A 23360-nucleotide genomic window follows, 5' to 3' on the forward strand; every position below is an offset into this window, starting at 1 on the left:
GTAAAGTCGTTGGATGAGATCCAGTTTTCAAGGAAGGAAGCTGCAATCGTGGATAGGGCAGTTCTGCGGTTTCCGAAAGCTGAGACTGTGAGTAGCATTTATTCCATTGTATCATAGTAGTAGAGTATAGCGGGTGTGCATCAATTGTTTGTTTTGTTTTAGTAGCAACTTAGAGGTCTTTAACGTATTAGTGACCTCACCGTAGAAGGGTCATTGTGCACTGGCTGGGAGGTTGGAGTTAACTGTCGAGAGACTCCTAGTGTGACAGCTAAGGGTGTTTTTGGCGTCATGTCTGGAGGTCAGTCCAGATGGCCAAAGCAGGTCTTTCTTCTCTTCTCCAAGGTATTTTTGTAGAGTCCTCGTCCTTCCGGACTTTCCATCAAGACTTGGATGAGGAAGATGATGCTGTTTTGTGCCTTCTGGGGGGCCGAAAGTTGTGCCTGATGACATCTGAAGTTAATCTCTCTGGTGAACTTGAACGCCTGGCCGGTAGCAATGATTCGGAGATGGGGTTCACTGATGCTGCTAAGTATCTGAGGAACCTTGGTTCTCAGCAGAAGAAACTGGTCCACTATGGTGTTCTTGAGAAGGGGAAAAGTTTGTATCTTCCATGTGCGTGGTGCCATGCAGCTCTGACTCTCTGCGACGAAGAGAGGGTCTGCTGCATGTACTATGCGGAGATGCAAACTCGACTTTCCTTGGTAGAATCTGCGTGGAAGCGCTGCCAGCAACACTGCAGGGTCAACAAGCGAAGAGGATCAGATGACAGCGAATCGCATGACAGCGAATGACTGTTCAACGGTAAATATGTAAGCAATTATTCAATAATTGAACTAAATGTGACTGCACCATAAGTAAGGAGTATACAAGTGAAGTATTAACGGTACGAGTCATGAGCGAAAGTTTGTGTACTTAGAAAAACAATTTATGCGAATTAATGGTTGTAAATCATTACAATACGACATCTTTGAATATAATTTAAAGGCAAATATAACATTTTAACAGTTTGACGTGATCAGAGAGCCTATTGTTACATTCAAGACAGTAGCGTAGGCGTATCCTAGCTGTTTTCAGACAATAATTACATTTTGGGTCTTGAGGGTACAACCTCATACGAATTTTAATGCACGATTTTGCACAAAAATTGATAAAAATTTACATCATTTTCGACTTTTATGAACATACAACATTAGGAATTTACATGAAAGTGGTCAATATGAACGATTCAGACCATAATGCATTGCATAGGGGTAATTTAGGTTCCTACTTTCAAAAAGGTCATGGGGGTACTACCACTTAAAATTTGAAAACTGCACATTTTTGATATTTTTCGATTTTTAGCACTATAAAATTCTTGTTTTGAATGAACTGCACTTTGGATATACTTGGTTGCTATACTGGTAGCTTTCGCAGCTTCGCGACTGGGCGTATGTATTCACCAGTTGTGGTTTTCACTTTTACCACTCGAACAATCGAGTCATTTCCAGGATAAACTTCTATGATTCGTCCAGTTTTTCATTCTAGCGGTCGTTCATTGTCTTCGGCAAGTAGGATTAGGTTGCCAACTTTAAATTCTGGTCCATCCATGAACCATTTTTTCCATATTTGTATCGTTATGAGGTAATCCCTTTTCCAAACTTTCCAGAAATCCTTGATCACGTTCTGTAATAAACGATATCGTACATTGGTTGAAACTTGGATGTCAGCAGAGGGAAGAGTTAGCAATGATTCCCCTATCAGAAAATGAGCGGGTGTCAGCGGAGTTGGGTCGTTAGGATCACTTGACATTGGATACAATGGTCGTGAGAATTTGATTAAGAATTGTAAGAAATTTTTCAAAACTGAGACGTTGCAGTCCTTCAACTTTTCGCATATGTTTCTTCATACTTTTTACAGCTGCTTCCCAGAGTCCTCCGAAGTGAGGAGCACAAGGAGGGATGGTGACCCATTCAGTTCTTTGGCTATTGACAAAACTAACAACTGATTTGTCCGTTCCATTTTTGTCGAGCAGTTCCTTGATTTTGATCAGATCTTTTCGAGCCCCGATAAAATTGCTTCCTTTGTCACTTAAGATCTTCTCAGGTTTGCCACGGTGTGCAGTAAATCGTTTCAATGAAAGGATGCATGCTTCTTTGGTCAGACGAGTAACAATTTCTAAATGAATAGCTTTTGTCGCGAGACAAACAAAGACGGCAACATAAATTTTTGAGACCTCTGCTTCCTTAATTTCAAAGGGACAAGCAAAGTCTATTCCACATTGAGCAAATGGTTTTGCGGGTGTTATTCTTTCTGTAGGAAGATCAGCCATGAATTGAAAAGTAGGTTGCTGACTAAATCGGACACATCTCATGCATCTTCTAATGAACTGTCGAACTAGATCACGGCCTCCGATTATCCAAATTTCCTCTCTCATTGTGTTCAGTACTAATTGCCCCCCGCCAGGAAGAGTATCTTCATGATATTTGCATATAAGTAGGGATACTAAATCAGATTTTTCTGAAACGAGTATTGGAAACTTCTTGTCTGTTGGGTAGTTCGATTGTGAAAGCCTGCCTCCAACTCTTAGTAGATCGTAATCCTTGTCGAAAAACGGACTAAGATTGAGTAGTTTCGATGTTTTACTCAGCTCCTTTTTCACCTTCAGACAAATTAGCTCTGATTTGAAGTTTATTTCTTGGTCTAAACGAAGAATAAGCATTTTTGCCATGATTCTATTTTTAGGACTAAGACAATCTTCTTCAAGTTGTACATCAGATGTCCGCTTAGATCTGAGCCGCTTCCGATAGTTTGTCGATATTCTATGCTTAAGATGTTGAACAAATGATAGTACATAGCATGCGATGCGTACTGTCTTGTTGCAAGTGCTGTAGTCCTTTAAACGAAAAATTCCATCCGTCATTTCTTCGTTTTGAGCATGATTTGCGAGAACAGTTCGAATTTGTTCACTTTCTGCATTAACCTTGGCTTTGACGGTTCGTTTTTCAGGTGCTTCAACTAGAGATAGTGGTAGGTTGGGCCAGTGCCTTTCATCCTTGGTCAGCCAATCTGGTCCATTCCACCAGAGTGAGGAAGATATTAATGTGTCAGCTAATACACCACGAGAGGCTAAATCAGCTGGATTTACTGCTGTTGGCACGTGTTTCCAATCACTTCTGGGTAGGGTCTCTTGTATTTGTGAAACTCTGTTTGCAACAAAAGTGTTCCACGTTCTTGGAAGTTGAGCAATCCATTGCAAGACAATTGTTGAATCAGTCCAGGCGTGTGAAGTTATCTTGAGATTTGTTTTCCTCAAAATTGAATGAACTGATTTAAGAAGTTTGGTAGCTAAACTTGCACCGCAGAGCTCTAATTTGGGAACACAGATTGCTTTGACCGGAGCAACCTTTGTTTTGGAGGTCAGTAGATACGCAAAAGTTTTGCCATCATCATTGGTAATTCTTGCATAGATTGCGGCTGCATATGCTTTTTTGGAAGCATCACAGAATACGTGAAGTTGAACCTCCTTTATTGAATGTGAGCTCATAGATCTTGATATCTGTAGTTTCAGTAGTTGAGGCAATGTTCCGGTGAGCTCATACCATTTTTCCTGTGTTTTCTGATCGACTTCAGAATCCCAATCAAAACCTTGGACCCATAGCTGTTGCATGAGACATTTGAAATTGATGATGAATGGAGCTTGCCATCCCATCGGATCAAACAATTTTGAAATTGTGGACAGAAGAGTCCTCTTTGTAAGCAGTTTCAGCTCTGGTAAGGCAGTTGAAAAACAAAAGATGTCCTTATTGGGCTTCCAACTGACTCCTAGCGCCTTGATTTTCTATTCGTCAGAGAAAAGTTCCAGCACATCCGATTTTTCGCGGAGATGTTCTGGCAATCCTTCAATTATTTTAGCATTGCTTGAAGTCCATTTTCGTAGAGGGAATTCATGAGAGTTCAGCTCTTCGCATAAATCAGAGATGAGTCTTTCTGCTTCATGCTTATCATTAGCGCCACCAAGAAAGTCGTCTACATAGAAACAATTTTTGAGACTTTCTTTGATCATTGGGTTCTTAGATTGATCTGCTACTTCATTGAGGCATCTTGTTGAGTGAAAAACTGACAAAGCTATTCCATATGTAACACGTATCATCCTGAGATGTTTGATTTCATCGATTTATTTGATCTCCAAAGTATGCGATGGAATTCCTTCGATTTGTCCTCTAGAGCAACTTGTCGGTACATTTTTGCGATATCTGCTGATAAAGCAATTGGATAGAACCTGAAGCGCATGATTATCGAGTAGAGGTCGTCTTGTACCGTGGGACCAACCATCAAAGTGTCGTTGAGTGATTGTCCGGATGATGTTGTTGCAGATCCGTCGAAAACTACACTTAGCTTTGTGGTAGTGGAATCTTCCTTGAAAACGCAGTGATGTGGCAGATAATATAAGCTATCAACAGGCTTTTCAATTTTTCCAGGCGGTATGTACTCCATATGCCCCATATCGAGAAATTCGTCTATGAATGCGGTATAGCGATCTTTTAGTTCTGGATTCTGTTCCAGTCGTCGCTCGAGATAATTGAATCTGCTTGTGCTAAATTGTCGCCAAGTTGACTATTGGGCTTGAAAGGCAGCTGCACGGTGAATTGTCCATTTTGTAGTATGGTTGTTTCCTTAAAGTGAGTTTCACATCGATCTTCTTTTGTTGTTGTCTTTTTGAAATCAGGAATTCCTTCTAATTCCCAAAATTTCCTTAGACTATCGTCAATAGACACATGAAATGACTTGAAGAAGGTTGTTGGAGGACCGGGTGTTCTGCCGCTAATCATCCAACCAAATAGAGTGTCACGTGTATAAAGCTTGTCTGTAAGCTAATCTTTTTGCAGCCAACAATGTCGTTGTAGACATCACAGCCTAGGATTATATCGATTTCCTTTGGCTTATCAAAGTCTGGGTCCGAGAGCTTAAGACGTGTGATATCCAAACTGTTCGGCATGTTCACCCGTTCTCTGGGCAGGTAGCCAGAAAGTTTTTGAAGAGTGAAGACTTCAATATGAAGAGATTGATTCTGAGAATCCTTTGTTTCCAGATTGACAGAACCAGATTTCACAGTTTTTGCTCCTCCGCGAACTCGAGTTAAGTGAAGAGTCAATTTCTTGATTGGTAGCTTGAGTCGGTTAGCACAGTTGGTTGTAACGAAACTGCATTCAGATCCGTTGTCCAGTAAGGCTCGACAATTGTGATAACCGCCATTTGCAGTTTTCACCTCAATTAATACAGTTCCCAGTATGGTAGTGGCACCGGTAGTACCCCCGTGACCCGCAAACTTAATTTCAGGTCCCGGTTGCTTGTTTGGGTCTGTATGGATGTGAAGTAACGAGTGATGACCCTTTCGACAGGTTTGGCACTTCGACTTGCACTCATGATTTTGGTGTCCAAGGGACAGGCAAATGAAGCATAATCGCTTTGATTTGGCTTCTTGTCTTCTATTGGAAATAGACATTTCCTGAAATTTTGTGCATTGATACACGCGGTGATCACCACTGCAGCATGGGCAGATGATCGTCTTAGCAGAGTTCGTGGGGTATGTCTGTACCTTGTCATCTTTCTTAGAGTTTCCAGATTGGTCTGAATTTCCTTGATGATTTTTTCTATGAATTGAAGGTAAGTGGAGGTCCTTCGTAGCTTCTAGGGCGCGAGATTGTTCCTCCAAGAACTTCTTCATCTGTTTGATTTTTGGCACGTCACATCCCGCGCAGGAAAGTTCCCATTGTCTTCTAGTTTCAGGATCCAATTTCTTGGCCAAAACGTGAACCCAGATCAAATGGCATTGATCAATTTTTAGTCCAAAACCTGTCAGTGCCATCGTGTTTTCCGTGTAGGTATTAATCAACCGACGTATTGCAGCGGATGACTCATGCTTCATTGGAGTAAATTCAAAAATTACTTCCAAGTAAGCGTGTGAGATCATCTTGACATCAGCATATCGATCCTTTAGAAGTTCCCTTGCGACTGAGTAGTTCGCGTTTGTAGTAGGCAAGTAGGATAGCAAACGAAACGGTTCATCCTTGAGGGCACCCTTTAGGTGTTGCAGTTTCTGAACATCAGACAGCGATGCATTTGAGTGAACTGCTCCATCAAAGGAATCTAAGAAAGGTAGCCATTGATCATACCTTCCGCTAAATGTTGGCGAATTCAGTTTCGGCAACTTCAGGCAAGTATCTTGGTTTCGGCCAGCACCACGTTGGGAAGTGGATTCGTAGGATCCTGTTCCGCTTGCGCTGTCGTCATCTTTGACCGATTTAGTTGAATATTTTCCTCGGTCATCTAACATAGTTGTGATCATTTCCATCAAACAATCTACTTGAAGGTAGATTTTCTCAGCTTCTTCCAATTCAACTTCAAGTGCATCTTCATCATCGTTTAGAACATTTGAAATTTGCTGATTAAGCTCTTCCAGTTCCTTTTTCTTTCGTTCGCACATCGTGAGATTGGCCTTGAGAGTTCCAATTTCCTTGTAGGTTAGAGCAGATGCCTCTTTGTTGAAGATTGCTGAGACGGCATTTTCCGATCGGGTAATGACACCGATGTTAGCACTTCTTGATCGCTTCAAAGCAGGAAGAGTGAGCGTCACGTTGCTCATGTCACTAACAGGTGATGACATTTTTAACTTTCCTCTTTGTTTCTGATGTTTTGTTCGTCGTGAGTCGCGTTGCACCAAAAACGTTGTGCAGCAAAAGTTGGGAAACGAAAAATCACCAATCCGACTGAATAAAACTAGTGATTCGCAAAGAGTGTAAATTATTTCATGAGTTATGGATAGAAGTCAATTGATTTTTGTTAAATGCGGTTTTAAATAAGTAAATCAGTTCAATCGTAGATTTAGTTCATGTAGAAAGCTGAGATGTCTTTTTTAGGCTTCAACACGACACAATTTTTAATTGGTTGACGCGGCTGCGTAGTATTCGTTTTAGTTTTTTTGCGTTATAATTTTTGTTCTTTCTCCATGAAAATTAGCGTTGCTGTAGCTCTGAGTGATCAAAACAGGACAGATGGTGGGGGATACGATAAATAGGACAGATGGTGGGGGTAAATCGGTTTTTTTGAGGTATACGTGTTTCTACCTAAATGTGCGTTGAGGGTTCTAAATAGGTGTTTGGCTTTCGCGGTTCTGGCGATGAAGAAATTTAAGGCATGAATCAGTCTCAAGGTTCAGGTATAAAGAAGCACAAATTGTTGTTCAAAAATTGATGACAGACTGTTAATATTTTTTTCAGTCAGAGTCAATTAAGAGTTGCGTATCAGGTGAATCGTTCCAATTGAGTCAGTAGATACTGTTAACCTGAAGAGTGTGCTGGTTAGTTAGCTGAATTGATTTGCCGTGATTTGCTCTTCAGTTCTGGAGTGTAAACTGAAACTGATGTACTTAGCGACTACCCACAAGATGCCTGAATTAAAGTTTGGGAAGTTCAGGATTGGTTCATGTAGTTTTTTTGTCCAATGCTAAGTTATAAATTTTTTAAATGTAATATGCGTAGTCTTGATAGATCATGGGAAACGCTGATAGAACAATGTTATGTGGGTATGATTTTTTTTATGGTTTAGTTATGGTGCATGATTGGTAGGTATCAAATGATTTACGTTCTCAAAACAAAAAACAACAAGTTGACAGGTAGAAGCTGAATAATAATAGTTTTTCTATTCAGGTTGCAATATGAATGAATCTGAGCAAAATTTTTTGATGAGATGATTGATGAGATGATTCAAAGAGCGAGCAAACAGAAGAACGTTTTTCGTAAATGGCTGTAAGCGAGAAGTTCCATGTGTGAAATAAATTGAAAAAATATTGTTAATACCAAATTGTTGGCACTGTCTTTTTGGTCAACGCATCTGAACGAAAATAATTCACCTGTTCAAAAACTAATAAATCTACTTTTGAAAAATTGAAGAGCGGGACAACAGAAAAAACCAATTATTGTTGCCGCTCAAAATCGTTTATACATTTTAGCTGCTGCTAAATTGTATGAATGGTGAAAAATTCTTTTTCGTGCTTAAGGTAAGACGTATCTTTGATGCAAAGTATCTTTTTTGTATCTTCCATTTCCTTAGTTTTAATCTCTTTCCCGCAACTGTTTTGTTGTTAAAAGTCGTGAAAAATTCTCAAAAACGCTCAAACAATTTGAGGGGTATCAAAAAAAAATCAGATGATAACGTATTTTTAAATGCGCGAACATAGTGATTGTTTCCCCGGCGCGCTCCAAATTATTGAATGAAATACTACTTACGAGCCACCCTGTGTTATGTTGCAGAATAACATAATGTACACTAAAACGATTATTGGCGTAAAAATAACGCCGACCGCGCAACACGTACAAGAACACGTCTTGCACATGATGAAATTCAAAAAATTGATTAAATGAGCTGATTTGGAATTTGATTAAATTTTCAGATATAATAGAGAATTAAATTATTTTCTGTCAAAATTATAAAACAAATTCTTGACGAAGCAAAAATTGCAATCATTTAACTGATTTTTTAATTTCTTCTCGAACGAAAATTGAGCGCATTGCCCTTAGAAGCAAAAATCACTTTTGATCTCTGACTTTGTTTAGTTTACTGAAGCTCTCTGAATTGACCAAAAATCACCATTTTATAAATTTCCAATGAGAGTTTGGAAATTCTAAGAAAATTTGGCTCTAGAAGATCGTCAAGAGAAATTTTTGCAAGTTTTTTTCATTTTTTTTGAAAACTTATCTTTCACTTTGAAAAAGAATTCTTCTTTGTTGCATTTTATTACAAAAATTTCATTTCCATATAGAAATCGTTCGCCTTATACGCTAACCAATTCAATAGAAGTAAAGTATAGTGAAGTTTTTGTTCCAACCACTGATAGTCGGGAGGAACTTGTTTTTGGGTGCGTTTTAGTTTTTTGTCATGGAAAATCAGGCACCACAAATAATCATCAGAACTGATCCAATTAATGAAAAAGGAAAATTGAAATTTTCTCTTTTCCCTTTTCATAGAAGATTCTGAGTGCGCGAGAAGCTGAAAATAAATTTTTCCTTTTTGTCTAAGTTCGAGTGAGTAAAGCCAGCGACTATGTTTTATAACAGAAAAAACATTCAATTAACCCGTTAATAAGCTAGTTTTACTCCAGGAAAAAAAAGTATCTGAATCTTCGGGCAGCTTTTTTCCACAATCTTTAAGTTCTTACAAAATTGCATTTAGAAATTCAGTTTTATAAATCAGTTTTCGAAGACAACAATAGTTAGTTAGGGCTTAATTACTGGCATTCTAAGTTTTTTGTCTTTCCGTTTGTCATACCGCAAACAAAAAACTGCGCAAATCTTTGAATTTTTGTATATGTTTTTTGCTATGTGTGGCCGGAATTTTCTGTTCACTTGCATAGCAACCTGTTTTTAATTATTCATTTAGTTTTTAAATGGTAACTACATGGGAAATTTTAGCAAACGTATATCAACCTTTATTTCAACGTCAGATCGAAACACTATGTCTAATTATCATCAAACAAAATTTTGAAACTGCTTAGTGAGTATAAATGAGAGAACTATTGAAACGTTGTTTGTGGTTTTTTGTTGGAGTTTGCAAATTCATAAAAAAAGTTTGCAAATTTATTATGATTAAGTTTGAAAAAATAAAAAGTTTCCACTTTAGATTTTTTTCTGTGTTTTTTCTAAGAATGAAGCGTGTAACGTTTGTTTGCAATTCACTGACCTCAAAAGTAATTGTTAGTTAATTAAAAAAGCTATTTTCAAAACACACAATAAAATGTAATATAGGGGAAGTTTGCAATACATATCTTCAAATAAGTTAGACGGCGGCTGAAACTATTCGCAATTTAATCAAAGCGGGTCGTCTTAGGATTTTTGCAGAAAGATTTTTTGTTATTAGAAATACATAATGTTAAGCAAGTTTTGCATGAACTGTTTTTAGCTTTTTTAGTGGTTTTTGCAGTTTTTAGAGGATCTGGAAAAATATATTCTAATCCGGCGCGTAGCTAGGAACTTCTCAAGGTGGGGGGGGGGGGTGGCTGTAGGGGCGGGTTGCTGTAGGGGGGCGGATTTTTAAATTTGTGAAAAAACAGGCCAAAAAAGGCGTTTTTAGGCTCTTTTCAAAAAGTTTTGACCAAAAACCGCGTTTTTCGGCGCGCTCTCTCATCTCAAAATTAGTAAAGGTTGGCGCCAAAGGCGCCTTTAGAAAATTTTATGATAAGTCAACCAAAAATGGATATCTCAAAAAAGTACAAAAAGGGACCCTTTGGGTCGGCAGGAGATCGAGTCCCTGAGGGGGATGGCGTCCGCGTTATAACACTTTGCTAGAATTATTTGACTCATCAGAATTTTGTTCTCATTTTAGACAAAAATTTAACGCGACTTTCATGTACATTTGACCTTGTTTGACCTCAAACTCAATTGTATTGAATCTATGATTGAAATTTGTTCGACCGTGACTCAATCATATGCTACTAATATTTCAACGTTTTCGACAGAATTGCGCTCTGTTCGACTTATGATTTGACCCTTTCGACCCATGATTCGACTTTGGTTCGAACAATGCCAGTAGTATATGTCGAATAGAAATTGTCCATGTGGGGTGCTGACCCCCATGTAAAAGAATACGATACAGAGTACCGATGTTTTGGTGTAGGTTATAGATATCACATGTGTTAAGATAAATTGCAGGTTTCAGAGTTTCAGATTGTATGATGGTAAGTTTCAACAAAAATTTGTTTTTGATAAATGTTTGGCGCCCGATTTCGCCGATGCAGCTGTGTTTAAAACTCTAAACGTTTTCTGGATTCACAGAAACAAAAGAGATGCTAACTCAAGGCCAGCGTTTATAAAGAAAGGTTGAAAAAATGTTTAATTGTAGAAAGAATGTAACAAGCTATTGCACCGTATACACTTTTACTATTTTCTCTAACAAACTTAGAGGTTTAGCATGTATTCCATCCAATTCAACATCCCGTCCCATTCAGAGTGAAAAGTAGCTCAGTCCTTGTTTAGTTTGTTCATTAGTTACAACTGCTTGGTTAATCGTTTTGAACCCTCTATTAGGTGAAATCAGAATCACTGCTTCATTCAATACTTGTCAATACTTTGCAATCAGTTCATCTCCAGAGTGTAATATGGAATTTTTTTTCTGCAAAAATCAAAGAGAGGGAATCTGTGTCCATTTCGAGTTCTCAATTATGCTAATGTCCCTAAAGTTATCGAAAAGTTATAATAGAGTTCCTTAATTCTCAACTTGGTATACTGTACTTTGAAAGATCCTACTATAATCAGTTCACGATGCTCAATAGTAGTTTTAACAAGCTTCATGAAAATCTCTAGCTACAATATTGAGGTTTGTAAGAACTGATGGTTTATAGCTTTATGGGTTTTTTCGTCATCAAGATACTTTGTCATTGTTTTCTTTAATATATCCATTGTTTGTTAGACATAGGAACTATTTCCTGGCAGTTTCGTTTTTTGGCTGTCACTTCAGTTGAAGTGTTTTCATCACCGGCTCGCCTAGCTTCAACAACAGAATGAACAAAACTGTGGAACACTTTACGCGATTTGTGTCTTGCAACTCATTGAATTTGCAAGCACTGTAGTTCAAACTCCAAAATAAAATTGAATAGGGGTGTAGTAAAAGTGCTTTTGGTCAAATTGAAGCTCGATGTCAATATTCGTTCAGGTTGTCGAAACAGTTTATTCATTTTTGCATAACTCTTCATATATTCCCCAGTATCACTTCTGTTGAAATCGATTTTTTTAAAAAGGTGGAAAAGGGAGAATTTTGCTTTTATTTCATCAGGAAAAATGAAATCGCATTAAACGTAGCCGAAACTTTGATCGCATTACACGTCCTTTTTGCTACCAATTTCCTTGTGAAAAAAAGTTGTGGGATCACCGGTTGTATTTTCCTAAAATTTTGCTATCACTCCAGAAAAAGGAGTAAAAATTTATAGTCGGTTGACTTGTGTAGACAGATATTTGCTAGATTAGACATTGTGCAGCCGAGTTTCAACATTTCTATCCCTTTATCGCAAAAAAATTGAGCTTGTTGGGAGTATCGTATAACACGTATGGAAAGTATCCTTTCAATTAACTGGCTTTGTGAGCTTTTGGAAAAGAGTCCAAACTAGTCGTTAGCTTTCCCAAAACGAATTCGTTGGATTTCTTGATAGCTGAAGGCTCATTTTCTTTTTTTTAACTAGGAAAGGGTTCAGATATGATTTAATGGTGTTTATTTTCAACCGACCACTGTTGAAACCAAATCCTAGTAGAATGCTGGTGCAGGTCTCTAGATTTTGCGTTATATCAATCATTTGATATTTGAATCCTGGGAAATTCTGTGAATGCGTCCGTTTTTTCTTAACCACGATACATTCATCTTCGTATTCTCTAAGTTCAGTTCTCTTAAAACTAGCTCGCTCGTTTAGGATGCTGAAAGGTGTGTAAAGTCAATTTTCGAATTTTTTTTCAATTTCCAAAAATTTTGGTCGCATCTCCACTGTATTCACTGTCATACAAATTTATGGCTTTGCCCAGCAAATTGGATTAGACTGATACCAAGATCAGTTCAAGCTTAACAAAAGAAGTTATGGTTTCAGTAATTTTTTTCTCCGGTCGGCCCGCAAATTACAAGTTTTGCAATGAAGTTTGCTCTTGGGTATCCTCATAATTGAACCCATCCAGTTTTTCAAATAACATCTCTTAGAGTAAAAATAATTCTGGGGTAAATGTTTTGATGTGATCTTTGCATAGCAGAAGTTGACGGTTGAAGTGATGTGATAAATTAAAATCGCGAGTTGGGAATTGAAAACAATAGAAAAAGTTAAATTGTTGTTGTATCGTAGCAGATTCATCGTTTTCTCGCATCTACCGATACTTATCCGAGTTAATTTACTCACAGAACTTTCATCTTTAATGTCAATATTGTAAGTAAAGATGTTTTTCTCTAAAACTTTTTCAACTATTGGCAAATTATCAAATATCAATAAAAAAAAACTTTTTTCATCGTTTTCTCGCATCTACCGATACTTATTCGAGTTAATTTACTCACAGAACCTTCATCTTTTATGTCGATATTGTAAGTGAAGATGTTTTTCTCCAATATTTTCACAATTAAAGGCAAACTATCAAATATCAGTAAAATAGTTTGAATTATTGTGTTTAATGTGAGAAAACTATCAAATTTTTTTGAGGTGGAAGTTTAAAGCTTAGTTATTCCAAATAAACGAACTCCAGGTGCTTGGAACAAAAATAAAATGTCATTGTATGGTTGTTGCCTGTGCACATCCGAAATCAAAATTTTATTTGATGATTTCTTGAAATTGTTTTGGGAATCAATAAAACTGGACATCCCAGAGGTTTCTTGTTGAGCAATGCGGCGAAGTTTGTAACATTGGTGATCAATTTGAAATAGAATTTTGTCTCTTTTGTGTACAAACCTCAATGGTATCTTGCTGGTTTACTTTGGACTGTATAATTGTCAAGTCTGCTGTAGAGCGAAGCAGAATAGTTTTCATCGAAGAGTGTAAAGTTCTTATGGGCGCAGAAATAACAATTTTTGCCTGTTTGTACAATACATAATACAAATCACAGGGCCATGTTGATCGTTGTCGCGCAATCAAATTTTTTAAAGTTTTCATCCAGTGTTTTTTAACTAGGGCGGCCATGTCAATCTCGGTATCTGTCATGAAGCGTTGAAAAGCTTTCAACTTATTTGGTAGTTGTTCACTATCCTCCTCGTTTTCTAAGAAGTTATTCATATCAGCAACCGAGTTCCTCGCTTAAACTCCCTGATCTTTCTTGTGATGACGTGATTAAGGGCTTGGATTTTTTTCTCGCATGATACACAATTTGTTGACTTTGGGGTACACTTTACATGCTTTTTGCTAGTGTGGAAATTCATCGCCTGTTGATTGTACGAAATTTTTATCCCGAGCAAAAAACAGTACTCAAACAGACATTTCACGATGTCGATCTGCATCGGATCTCCTGTACGCTTTGTCACAATCCTGACTTTTCATTTTCACAATCTTCTTGAGTGATGGCATCCGAAAACAAAGAAAGACTTAGCCTGTACCAGAATCAGATTGAAATAGACGGAACCTACAAAAATGGAAATTTTGAGATGACCTAAAATTAGTAGAATATTTACGCTTAATTGGAGTTTTTCAGAATAATTGAAAAAAGTTTTAGGTAATAATGCAAATTGTATAGCAATTGAGTTTTGTAATTTCAAAAAAATCTGAATGATACTTATTTTTTTCTGTTGTGTAAGGAAAATCAACCAATCAGATGCCAGTTTTCTATTTAATCTCTTTGTTAAATATCAACCATTTAGAATCCAACGTTTTTTGTAGCGGAACTAATTATTTTTAAAAGTTCTTTATCAGTATTTGAAAAAAGACTTTCAAGAAGCGTTTGAAATTCCTCGAGTTAATTTGAATGACAAAATAAAAAAACAAGAGCTTTTCTTACTGATGAAAAACTCTTTGACTCTCAATGAGAGGAAGTGTCTGAGCATGTTGGAGTGAATAGCCCCCAGTTTACTCATTCTAGTCGACTGTTTTCCTTTTCCTTGGGTCAGCAAGCTTCTTGACGTATTAGTTGGTGACTTTCAGATTTCATAAGCAAAAAATTTGTAAATTAACCAAAATCTCTAAAACTGAACCAATAAAGAATTCAAAGAACATTGATAATTTCAAGAGTTTGCACCGGCGAAATCGACTACATTATACCTTAGTTTTTGTAAAATTCCAAATGTTTGAATCTGTACAATAATTTTTAGATTTTTCAAAGAAGTCATTATCTTTTAATTTTTAAAACCTTCTATATTTTCTAAATTCTAGAAATGTTTGTTAAAAAGTCAACCAATTACAATTCCAGAACAATACAAAAAATTTTGATTTAAGTGATGGTTCTGAATATGAGGAGTAATTTTGAAAATTTCTTGAAAACAACTTCAGTTCAACCAAAAAAAGTTTTTCTACAATATCTACAATTTTTCTACAATTTTAGACGATTCAAAAGCAAAAGCTACAGAGGTTTTAGCAGGTTACAGCTAACAAAATTGTAAATGAAATTATCTGACCTTTGATTTTAGATCAGTTCATTCCAACTCAATCAACAGCATGAATAATTTTTTTAGATGAAAAGAAAATGTGTCCCAAAAAAGGAACAAGCGAGTTACTGTGTCCAGTTTTGAAATGATACCAAATTTAGTTAAAAAACAATTAATTTAAAATCTTTCAGTCTAGTGAACAAAATATCATCGAACTTTCAGAATTGAGAGAACTCTTTGACAACTTCCAGAAAAACTACGGGTTTTGAAATGAGTGGAAAGAAAAAAATTTGAATGAAATTGCGGATCTGGGATACGGAAAATGCTTTCATTATCTGACAACTGAACATTTTTCAGTCCCAACTTTTCTTCAACACTGACCAAACTTTTTCTGCAAATTTGACCGAACACTGAAACACATTGTGATAGAAAGAACAAGAAACAAACCTTTTTGATTCAAGAGGATAAACGATCTCTGCTGAGAAATCACATGTTGTGGTACATGAAGAAAAAATTGACAGCAAATACAAAAACTAGCCTAAATTTTGTGTCAAACAGAAAAGTTTTTATCTTTTTACATTATCAATGTTTTCGAGAATTTTGATGATTTTTTGCATTTCGATTAAATTTTTTGAAGTAATTTTTGTTTTTTAAAAATTTGACAGTGCAAACTAAGTTTTACAGTTAAAAACATCTTTAATGTAAGCCTAATACTTTTTTACAAAGTTTAAATAACTAATGTTTGCAGAACCATGATCATCATAAAAAAACAATCACAAATCTGAAACAACTCAAATTCATTTCTTGCTTGACTTTTGTACTTTTCAAAATCTCTCCAGAAACGATGATTCGAGAGTTTGAGTAATTGCAAGGAAGCAAATATATGATTGGAACTTGGTTAATGTCTCTTGATATTCTTAAATTAATTAATTGTTTCTTTGCAAAACTAGGCTTTTTTCTGTTCTTTTCCATCGTAACAAATGCTGAATTGCTCAATTATTGAATATTCTCAGTTTGATATAACTAGGTTTGAATAAACTCTGCGTTTGTACAAACTGTGAAGATCGTCATTTTCTGGAAAAAATTAAAGAAACTTATTTTATCTTTTGGCACAATTTGGCTAACAGATATTCCTATTAAAACCAAATGGAACTTGCCATTCTTCAAAGAACACAAAGAATTGTGAGTAACTACGCAGTAAGGCTGGTTTCTATGTGTTTTTTTGTAATTTTTTTTAAATATTTTGGATGGATATTTTATTGTAAAAGTGGAAAGAGCTTGATACACAGCAGCTGCAATCAGGAAGACTGGTTTTGCAAAGTTTTTGGATTCTTTGGAGGAAAAACGCTACGCAATTTCCATATATAAAAAATTCATACAAAAAAGACTTCGTACTACTTACATTTATGGAAACTCTAGTAGTTCATACTGTTCACTTCCCTTTTCATTTAATCTCGAAACCAATTCTCTCAAATTATTTCAATTGATCAGTTTGCTCTCCTATACAAAAATTTACACTTTAAAAGAGCTTATTCTCCATTACATTTAATAATCCAAAAATCAAAAAAGAATTGGGAGATTTGATTGTCCCCAAAAACTCTACAAGGGGAAACTAAAACTTGAACCGGGCATCCAAGTATTCAAAACAATTGAATTGGGACAAATATTGAAAGAACAGCAGTTCCATCTCAGTACAAAAAACTCTCGGCAATCGGGAACATTGTTATTCACGACTCTGAAACTTATGGGACTCGTACCTATATTTAAAGCCACTTCTGGCAAAGAGTCAACTATGGATCAGGAGCTCGACATCTGTAATAAAGTATACAAAATCGCAACATACAACATGAGGAGAGCGTGTATTTTGATCAAGTAGTGCAATGTCAGCAAAACACCTTACATTCAGATTCGACTCTTTACCGCAAAGGAGAATGAAGACTTGAAGCAAGTTGCCTTTGTCAATTATATTTTGGTTGAATTAAAAGAACTGTCTCAAGTTTTGGGAGATTTTATGTTTGTTGAGAAAAGTAAATATCATGAAGAATTATGCTTTGTGATGTTTTGTATGTTTTTTAATTGGAAATTTATTGGTTCAAAACTATTTTTTTGCTGAAGTGTACATTTAGAGCTGGAATTTTGGATGTTTGAGAAAAACACGGCAAAGAAATCTAATTGAATTTGACTTTATAGATAAACCAAAACTCAGTTGATTTTTCAGTATTTGTTTATTAAATTACTAAAAAAGATGTTCAACTGCTGTTTTCATCTAAAATTAAATCAGATCCCTGATAACAAATCATTATCTAAATAGGGCGAAATGAAACATTTTGTTGTAACCCTAAGTACAAAATAACTAAAAAAAAGACTTTTCCTAAAAGACTTTTGACAACAGAATTTTTCAGCAACAATTCTGGCAATCACAACTTTTTAAATTGTTTTTTTTTTAGCCAGAAAAACTTTTCTATCAAAAATTTTCTCAATTTCCTAAATAAGCATTTATGAATCTTCAAAATTAGGCTTCTGCATAAAAAAAATGGTGGAGTGATATTGTTGATGTAAATCAATTTCAACTTTTGTTGTAAGGAACACCAGTAAAATTTTACAGTGATTGAGAAAAAATTGTTTAAAAAAGAATTGACAGATGTATGAAGAATGCATTTGATTAAAGAATGCAAAATCCTCCAAAACAAAAAAATTGAAGACAGAAAATCATTATAATTTGGGTAAATCAACATGATTAATAGATTTGAAACTCCGTTCTCATTAACTGTCTAATAATCTGAATAGTTTTTCATGAAAAACTGTATCCGTGATACTTACTTGTGTTAGTTAATATCAAATGTCATACAAAAGTTCAAAAGAAGGAATGCTCAATTCTGATTGATTGATATCAAAATGGTTAAATTTCTATTATTTTGAAAGCTCGACTTTAATTGATTTATACTAAAAGATATAGAAATTCGATGAAATAGAAGTCCCGGAAGTGATTGGTTGACATCACATAGGTGAACAAAACATAAGCAAAGCTCAGTTCTGATGGGTTGATATCAAAACTGTTGAATAAGCTATGATAAATAAAACTCTAATCAGTTTCATTGATACCAATCTGCCGAAAACACCATAATAAGTATGACTGTAAAAATTCGCATGATAAATAGAGCTGGATTCTGATTGGTTGATATCAAAACTATTCAAAGTTCTATGATAAATAAAACTGGACTCTGATTAGTTTGCATCAAAACTTTCGAAAAGTCCACTATAAGCAGAGCTCCCTACTGATCGTTTGGTTTTTATTTTTAGTACTCAAAGTAAGATTAAATCATTTCTGATTTTATTTCACGTTAAATGTACGGTGAAAAAATTTGCATTACAATTTTTTTAATAATTTTTTTTCTATTTTATGGGACTATTCAGGATTAGTGTATAACTTTAACTAAATTTTTGGGGCTTTCTAAGCAATCTAATTGTTCCCAAGTTCTTTCTTTACTTATTGAAATGTCGCCAACATCGGGAAACAAAAAATTTGCAAGTACCGAGTACAGAGGATGATACACACGTGGAAAGGCACCAAAAATCATAAAACTTGAGGAGATTTGGGGTGTCAGAAATGTAAATTTCATACACAAAGCAATTAGGAACTGAATATGCATATAAAGAAGAATCATTCTTCTTGTCTTATTATATATGTCAGACAAGGTAATCAAAAATCATCCAGCATCCTCCAAGCGTTCTTCACGAGTAGGTAATTGTGAAACAATAATAAAAACAAATGAGAAAAAACAATAAATAATAGCTTTTACTGAAAAAAGGTAATCTGAAAAAAAATTAGAAATCAATAGAAATTGGAGTTGAAATATTCCAGTAAAAACAATTAACTGCTTTTATCGCAATTTTCATTTTTGAATAATTTCAAGCATGACCGAGAAAGGCCCAAGTTGAATTTCTATAAAAAAAGTAAATAGAAACTCAATTCATTCCTCAGGAAGTTTGAGATCAAGTTGCTGCAATTCAAGTTATTCTGTATAGCTTAAGGAAAAATTTCAACAAAAAAACATTCAAGTATCGATGATAATGTGTAGTTTTATGGAAATTGTATTATCATTTGATCAATTGAAAAAAAGACAAAAAACTCAGATGTTTTAGGGATGATTTATTCAAGGTAAACACAACTTCGAGACAAATTGTTCAGTTATCTTTATTTTTTGTTAAGAGTAAGCAAAAAGAGTTCTCATGAAAGATAATAGGAAAAGCACAAACCAAAAGTCGGCGTTCAGGATCTACATATAGTTACTTTAGTTCGAAAAAACCTTTAAATTTGTTTTTGACGATATTTTAGTGAAAAATAAAAGGGTTTTAACTCACCCAAAGTCTGTTTGAAAAAAAAACAAGAGTAGATAAAGATTTTATGACTATTGAGCGAGAAAATTGAAAGTTAAAATCTACAAAAGTTTTATTTGTGCTAAAAAATTTTAAAGTAGGAAATGATTGCAAGATATTTTTTCTGCTAAGAAATACCGTATAGAAAAGCAGAGTTTTAATTAGACGTTGGCAGTTGCAATTTTACCTCTACCAGAAGTTTAGTCGTTCAGATGGTACTATTTTTCCACTAAACTCCCCAGTTCTGAGGAATTTTTCATACGAAAGAATTTTAAATGCGAAAAATTATAGAAATTAGAAAGCAGGAATAATCTTACAACACCTTTCTTCTATGGAAAATCAAAATGAGGCTTGTTGTAGAGGCAAAAGATAATAGATAGTGACCAGTTATTATGAAGATTTGGCTTAAATTCATCCTTTTTCCAATACACTTTTTTTATTCTGCCCATTTCTGATGTTTTTCTTAGAATTGACAAATTCATTTTTCACTAGAAATTTTAAACATAGTACAATTAACATGAAATACTTCTCAGAATTCTGGTTTACGAATAAGTTTGGGTTTACCATTGGCAAAAAACAAAGGAAGAGTTGATTCCTGATTTTTGCGCGAGAAAATTCTTTAAATAATGCAATCATTGACTAAACTTTTAATTCCATTCACTTTTAGGAGGACAGAAAACCGGTTAAATGTTCATAAAAAAGGTTTAAAACGGAAGCTTTTGGATAGATATTGACCCTACTATGATAAATGTTAATCACTTGTTCAAAAATTTTGGTTATTTTTACAATTCTTTCAAAAAATCGAGTTTGTCAGCCTGAGTTCAGCACATCTGAGAAATGTTTTTGGTATTCTAATTACTATATAACAATTATTTTATCTTAAACTAGATCAAAACTTGTCGTTTTTTAATTTTCAGAAAAAAAATGATGAAAGAACCCATATTTGTGTTCAAAATTTTGTGTCCTTGTGCTAACATTGTACCAATCAAAAAATTTATATGTTTTTTACTTTTAATTTGTACACAAAATAAGGCTTAGGTTTTTCCCAATAAGATAAAAAACAAACCAAAAACTCCAGGTTTTTTTTTTTTTACGAAACTCTGAAACCTAATCTAATTCGTTTGGATGTCTATTTCCTTTCTTTTTACTTTAATAGAATCTTAAACATTGCTGTATTGGCAAAATCGGGCGCCAGATTTTTTTTGAAAACATTTTTTGTTTGAAACTTTCCATCATACCATCTGAAACTCTGAAAACCATTATTTGAAAATCTGAAACCTGTCTTCTATCTTAATACGTGGGAAATCGATACCATATCGTAACACATAGGGTGCTGACCGGGGACTCTATAGCGTATCTAAATACATTGGGTCAGCACCCCTCCCCCCTCCCCGGACGCTTTCTTTCTACCCGACATATTCTACTGATGCCTTACTTCGACCGTTTCACGGTGAATCAAAAACCAGACTTCATGCGACTAGTTTGGCCTAATGAGTCGAGCCTGACAACGCGGAAATCACTCTTGATATTCTAAATTCATAGACTTTTTAGAAAGAAAAACACGCATAATGTTTTGAAAATGGTCCAAAAACCAAAAAAAAATGTACCTGCAGTATGCAACCAGCACAGTTTTGGATATACCTCATTTGGCTATCCGATATGTGTGCAAATGTGCTATCAAAACGTTTAAAAAGTTCCCTCCTTCAAATATATTTTTTTCGCAGATATAAGAAAAACCGCCTGAAAGGAAAAAATTATGCTCTTGTGTTTTTTACATGCTTTATCATTTGAATATTCAGAAGCATACAATATTCAAAAAAAAATTGTCGGAAGAAAATTGGAAACAAATTTTGAACTCAAAGAAAAGAAACAATTCGTATTAGCAATTCGTAATTGTTCCAAAAGAAACAATTCGAAACAAAGAAACTGCTCTTGAATTTCTAGGATAACGAACAGTTTTGATGAACTATTTATTTCAAATTTTGAAAATAATTTTAATGAAACTCAAAATTAACAGTTTTTTTCACATTCTCTCTCGACGCGCTATCTAATTTATAAAGTCAGTATGAATTTCTAGGACTGTTTGAAAGACCCAATCAAGATTGAGCTTAAGGAATGATGCTTTAGAGCCTTTTTCTGACTTGAGTTATCTTATGAATTATCACAAGCATATAATATACAAAGAAAAACTAGTTGAACGAAAGTTGGAAACGCAATAACAAAATTAGCTCTAGTGAAAATCAAAACGCATCTAGTGAAAATCAACATAGCTCGTACCCGTGTGAAGCTCCGAATGTTCTCACTACCATTGATTTTCCATAAAATTGAATGAATAATTGAATGATCAATTTTTTTGTTTTTTAAACTAAAAAAGTTGAAACTCAAAAAAATTGATTTCATTACTTTTCTCTACACGCTATGTAGTTTAGCATTGAAGTATGGATGTCTTAAGAACGTATGAAAAACTCAATTGCGCTGCGCTTCTCACTTCAAATAGCCTAGTTTTGCAGAAAAGCTCATAAGCACTCTAAGCTTTTAATTCAGGACTTCAAAACCATAAATTTGTTATCGAAAATTATATTCATAATTGTTGTCAAATTTTTTGGTCAGTGTTTTGAATTATTGAACAAAAGAAAGGACTTGAACAGTTTTTTATGACCCAAATTAATAGTTTTTGTTCACGTGGTTTTGCTGAGATAAATAGAAAATAAAAAAAAACAACTTTCAGTGGTCGGATCAAAACCTTTTTTTGAAACATCAATTAATGTATTTTTCGTCAGCTGTGATTGTTTAAAATAAAAATATTAAAACATTTAAAACTCCACTGGTTTTTGCTTCCAGAGATTTTAGTTTGACATCTATAAAAGCCATGAGTTCAAGAAACGAGACACAGGAAAAATAAATAGTCAAACCATCGAAATAGTGCATAGCACGTGATCAACTTGTTAAGATTCCTTGAAAAAAAAATTAGAAATAAACGAAATAAAATAAACCAAAACCAAGCCAACATGTTTTTTTTGGAAACGTGTAAAAGATAAAACAAAATCGAACAAAACTTTATTGAAAATTTGTCGACTTTTCATTTAAAAAGAAAAACAAATATCAGGTTAAAATTCTTCAAATTTGAAACTCAATTTATGATTGTCACTTCTCTGGGATCTCTTTCATTTTCCCCACAATTCAAATTTTCCTTTGTTAAAATTATATAAATGTTCTTATGTTTGAACGCGGGATGCTGGGAAGTAAGATATGAAGAGCAAATGTGTTCACAATAGTTAGTTTGCCCACAATGAAAAATTTCCTTACATTATATACTGAGGTAAAATTTGTTTTTCAACACTGAAACTTAATCATGGGTATGAAATTGAGTTAGGACCTTTAGGTTGACTCATAGAGTAATTTCAGATTTGGTACACCGTCTGCTTGTCGCGCTATCTTATTTTCGGCCGGATAGATTCGTGCAACTTCTTAGTCTAATACCGATCTTAATCTTACTCTCATATCTCTTAGTCTCAATAGATCTAGTGTATACTGGTTTGTTACGAGTCGGTCTCTTTGAGAAAGCAACTAAGTGGATGCTCTGGATGCTCTGGTGCTGAAATTACAAGTAATTTCCGCACTTACAAATAAGTGGGTTGTTAGTTAGATGGAGTGAGATTGGTTAGTCTTTACTATTTTTATAGGGATAAAATATCTATTTTATAACCAATAATAATATTTAGCTTGGATCAGGTTCCACCCATCCGGGGCTTACAGAGTTTTTGTTCTTTTGATTTCCTTCTGTAATTTAGGATGGATGATGATCGTTTGTATTTCACGAGCACCATTTCTATTCCGTTCTCGGAGGAGAAAGCTCCAGGAAGCTGGAATCGTAGATATCAATTCGTCATTCAACGATGACTGAGACCGTCAACAAATCAATC

General features: G+C 34.8%; 1 protein-coding gene across 1 annotated transcript; it reads right to left on the reverse strand.

The window, feature by feature from the left end:
• Positions 1–299: 299 nt before the first annotated feature.
• Positions 300–6643, reverse strand: LOC134854763 (uncharacterized). The gene is made up of 5 exons (XM_063871120.1): positions 4871–6643; positions 4259–4395; positions 2947–3182; positions 2554–2679; positions 300–733 (listed from the first exon to the last, which is right to left on the reverse strand). The coding sequence occupies exons 1-5, from the start codon at positions 6641–6643 to the stop codon at positions 300–302; spliced, it is 2706 nt and encodes a 901-aa protein (XP_063727190.1).
• Between the last annotated feature and the right edge of the window lie 16717 nt (positions 6644–23360).

This window comes from Symsagittifera roscoffensis, chromosome 9 (assembly GCF_963678635.1).
Source record: "Symsagittifera roscoffensis chromosome 9, txSymRosc1.1, whole genome shotgun sequence".
Taxonomy (NCBI): Eukaryota; Metazoa; Xenacoelomorpha; order Acoela; family Convolutidae; genus Symsagittifera; species Symsagittifera roscoffensis.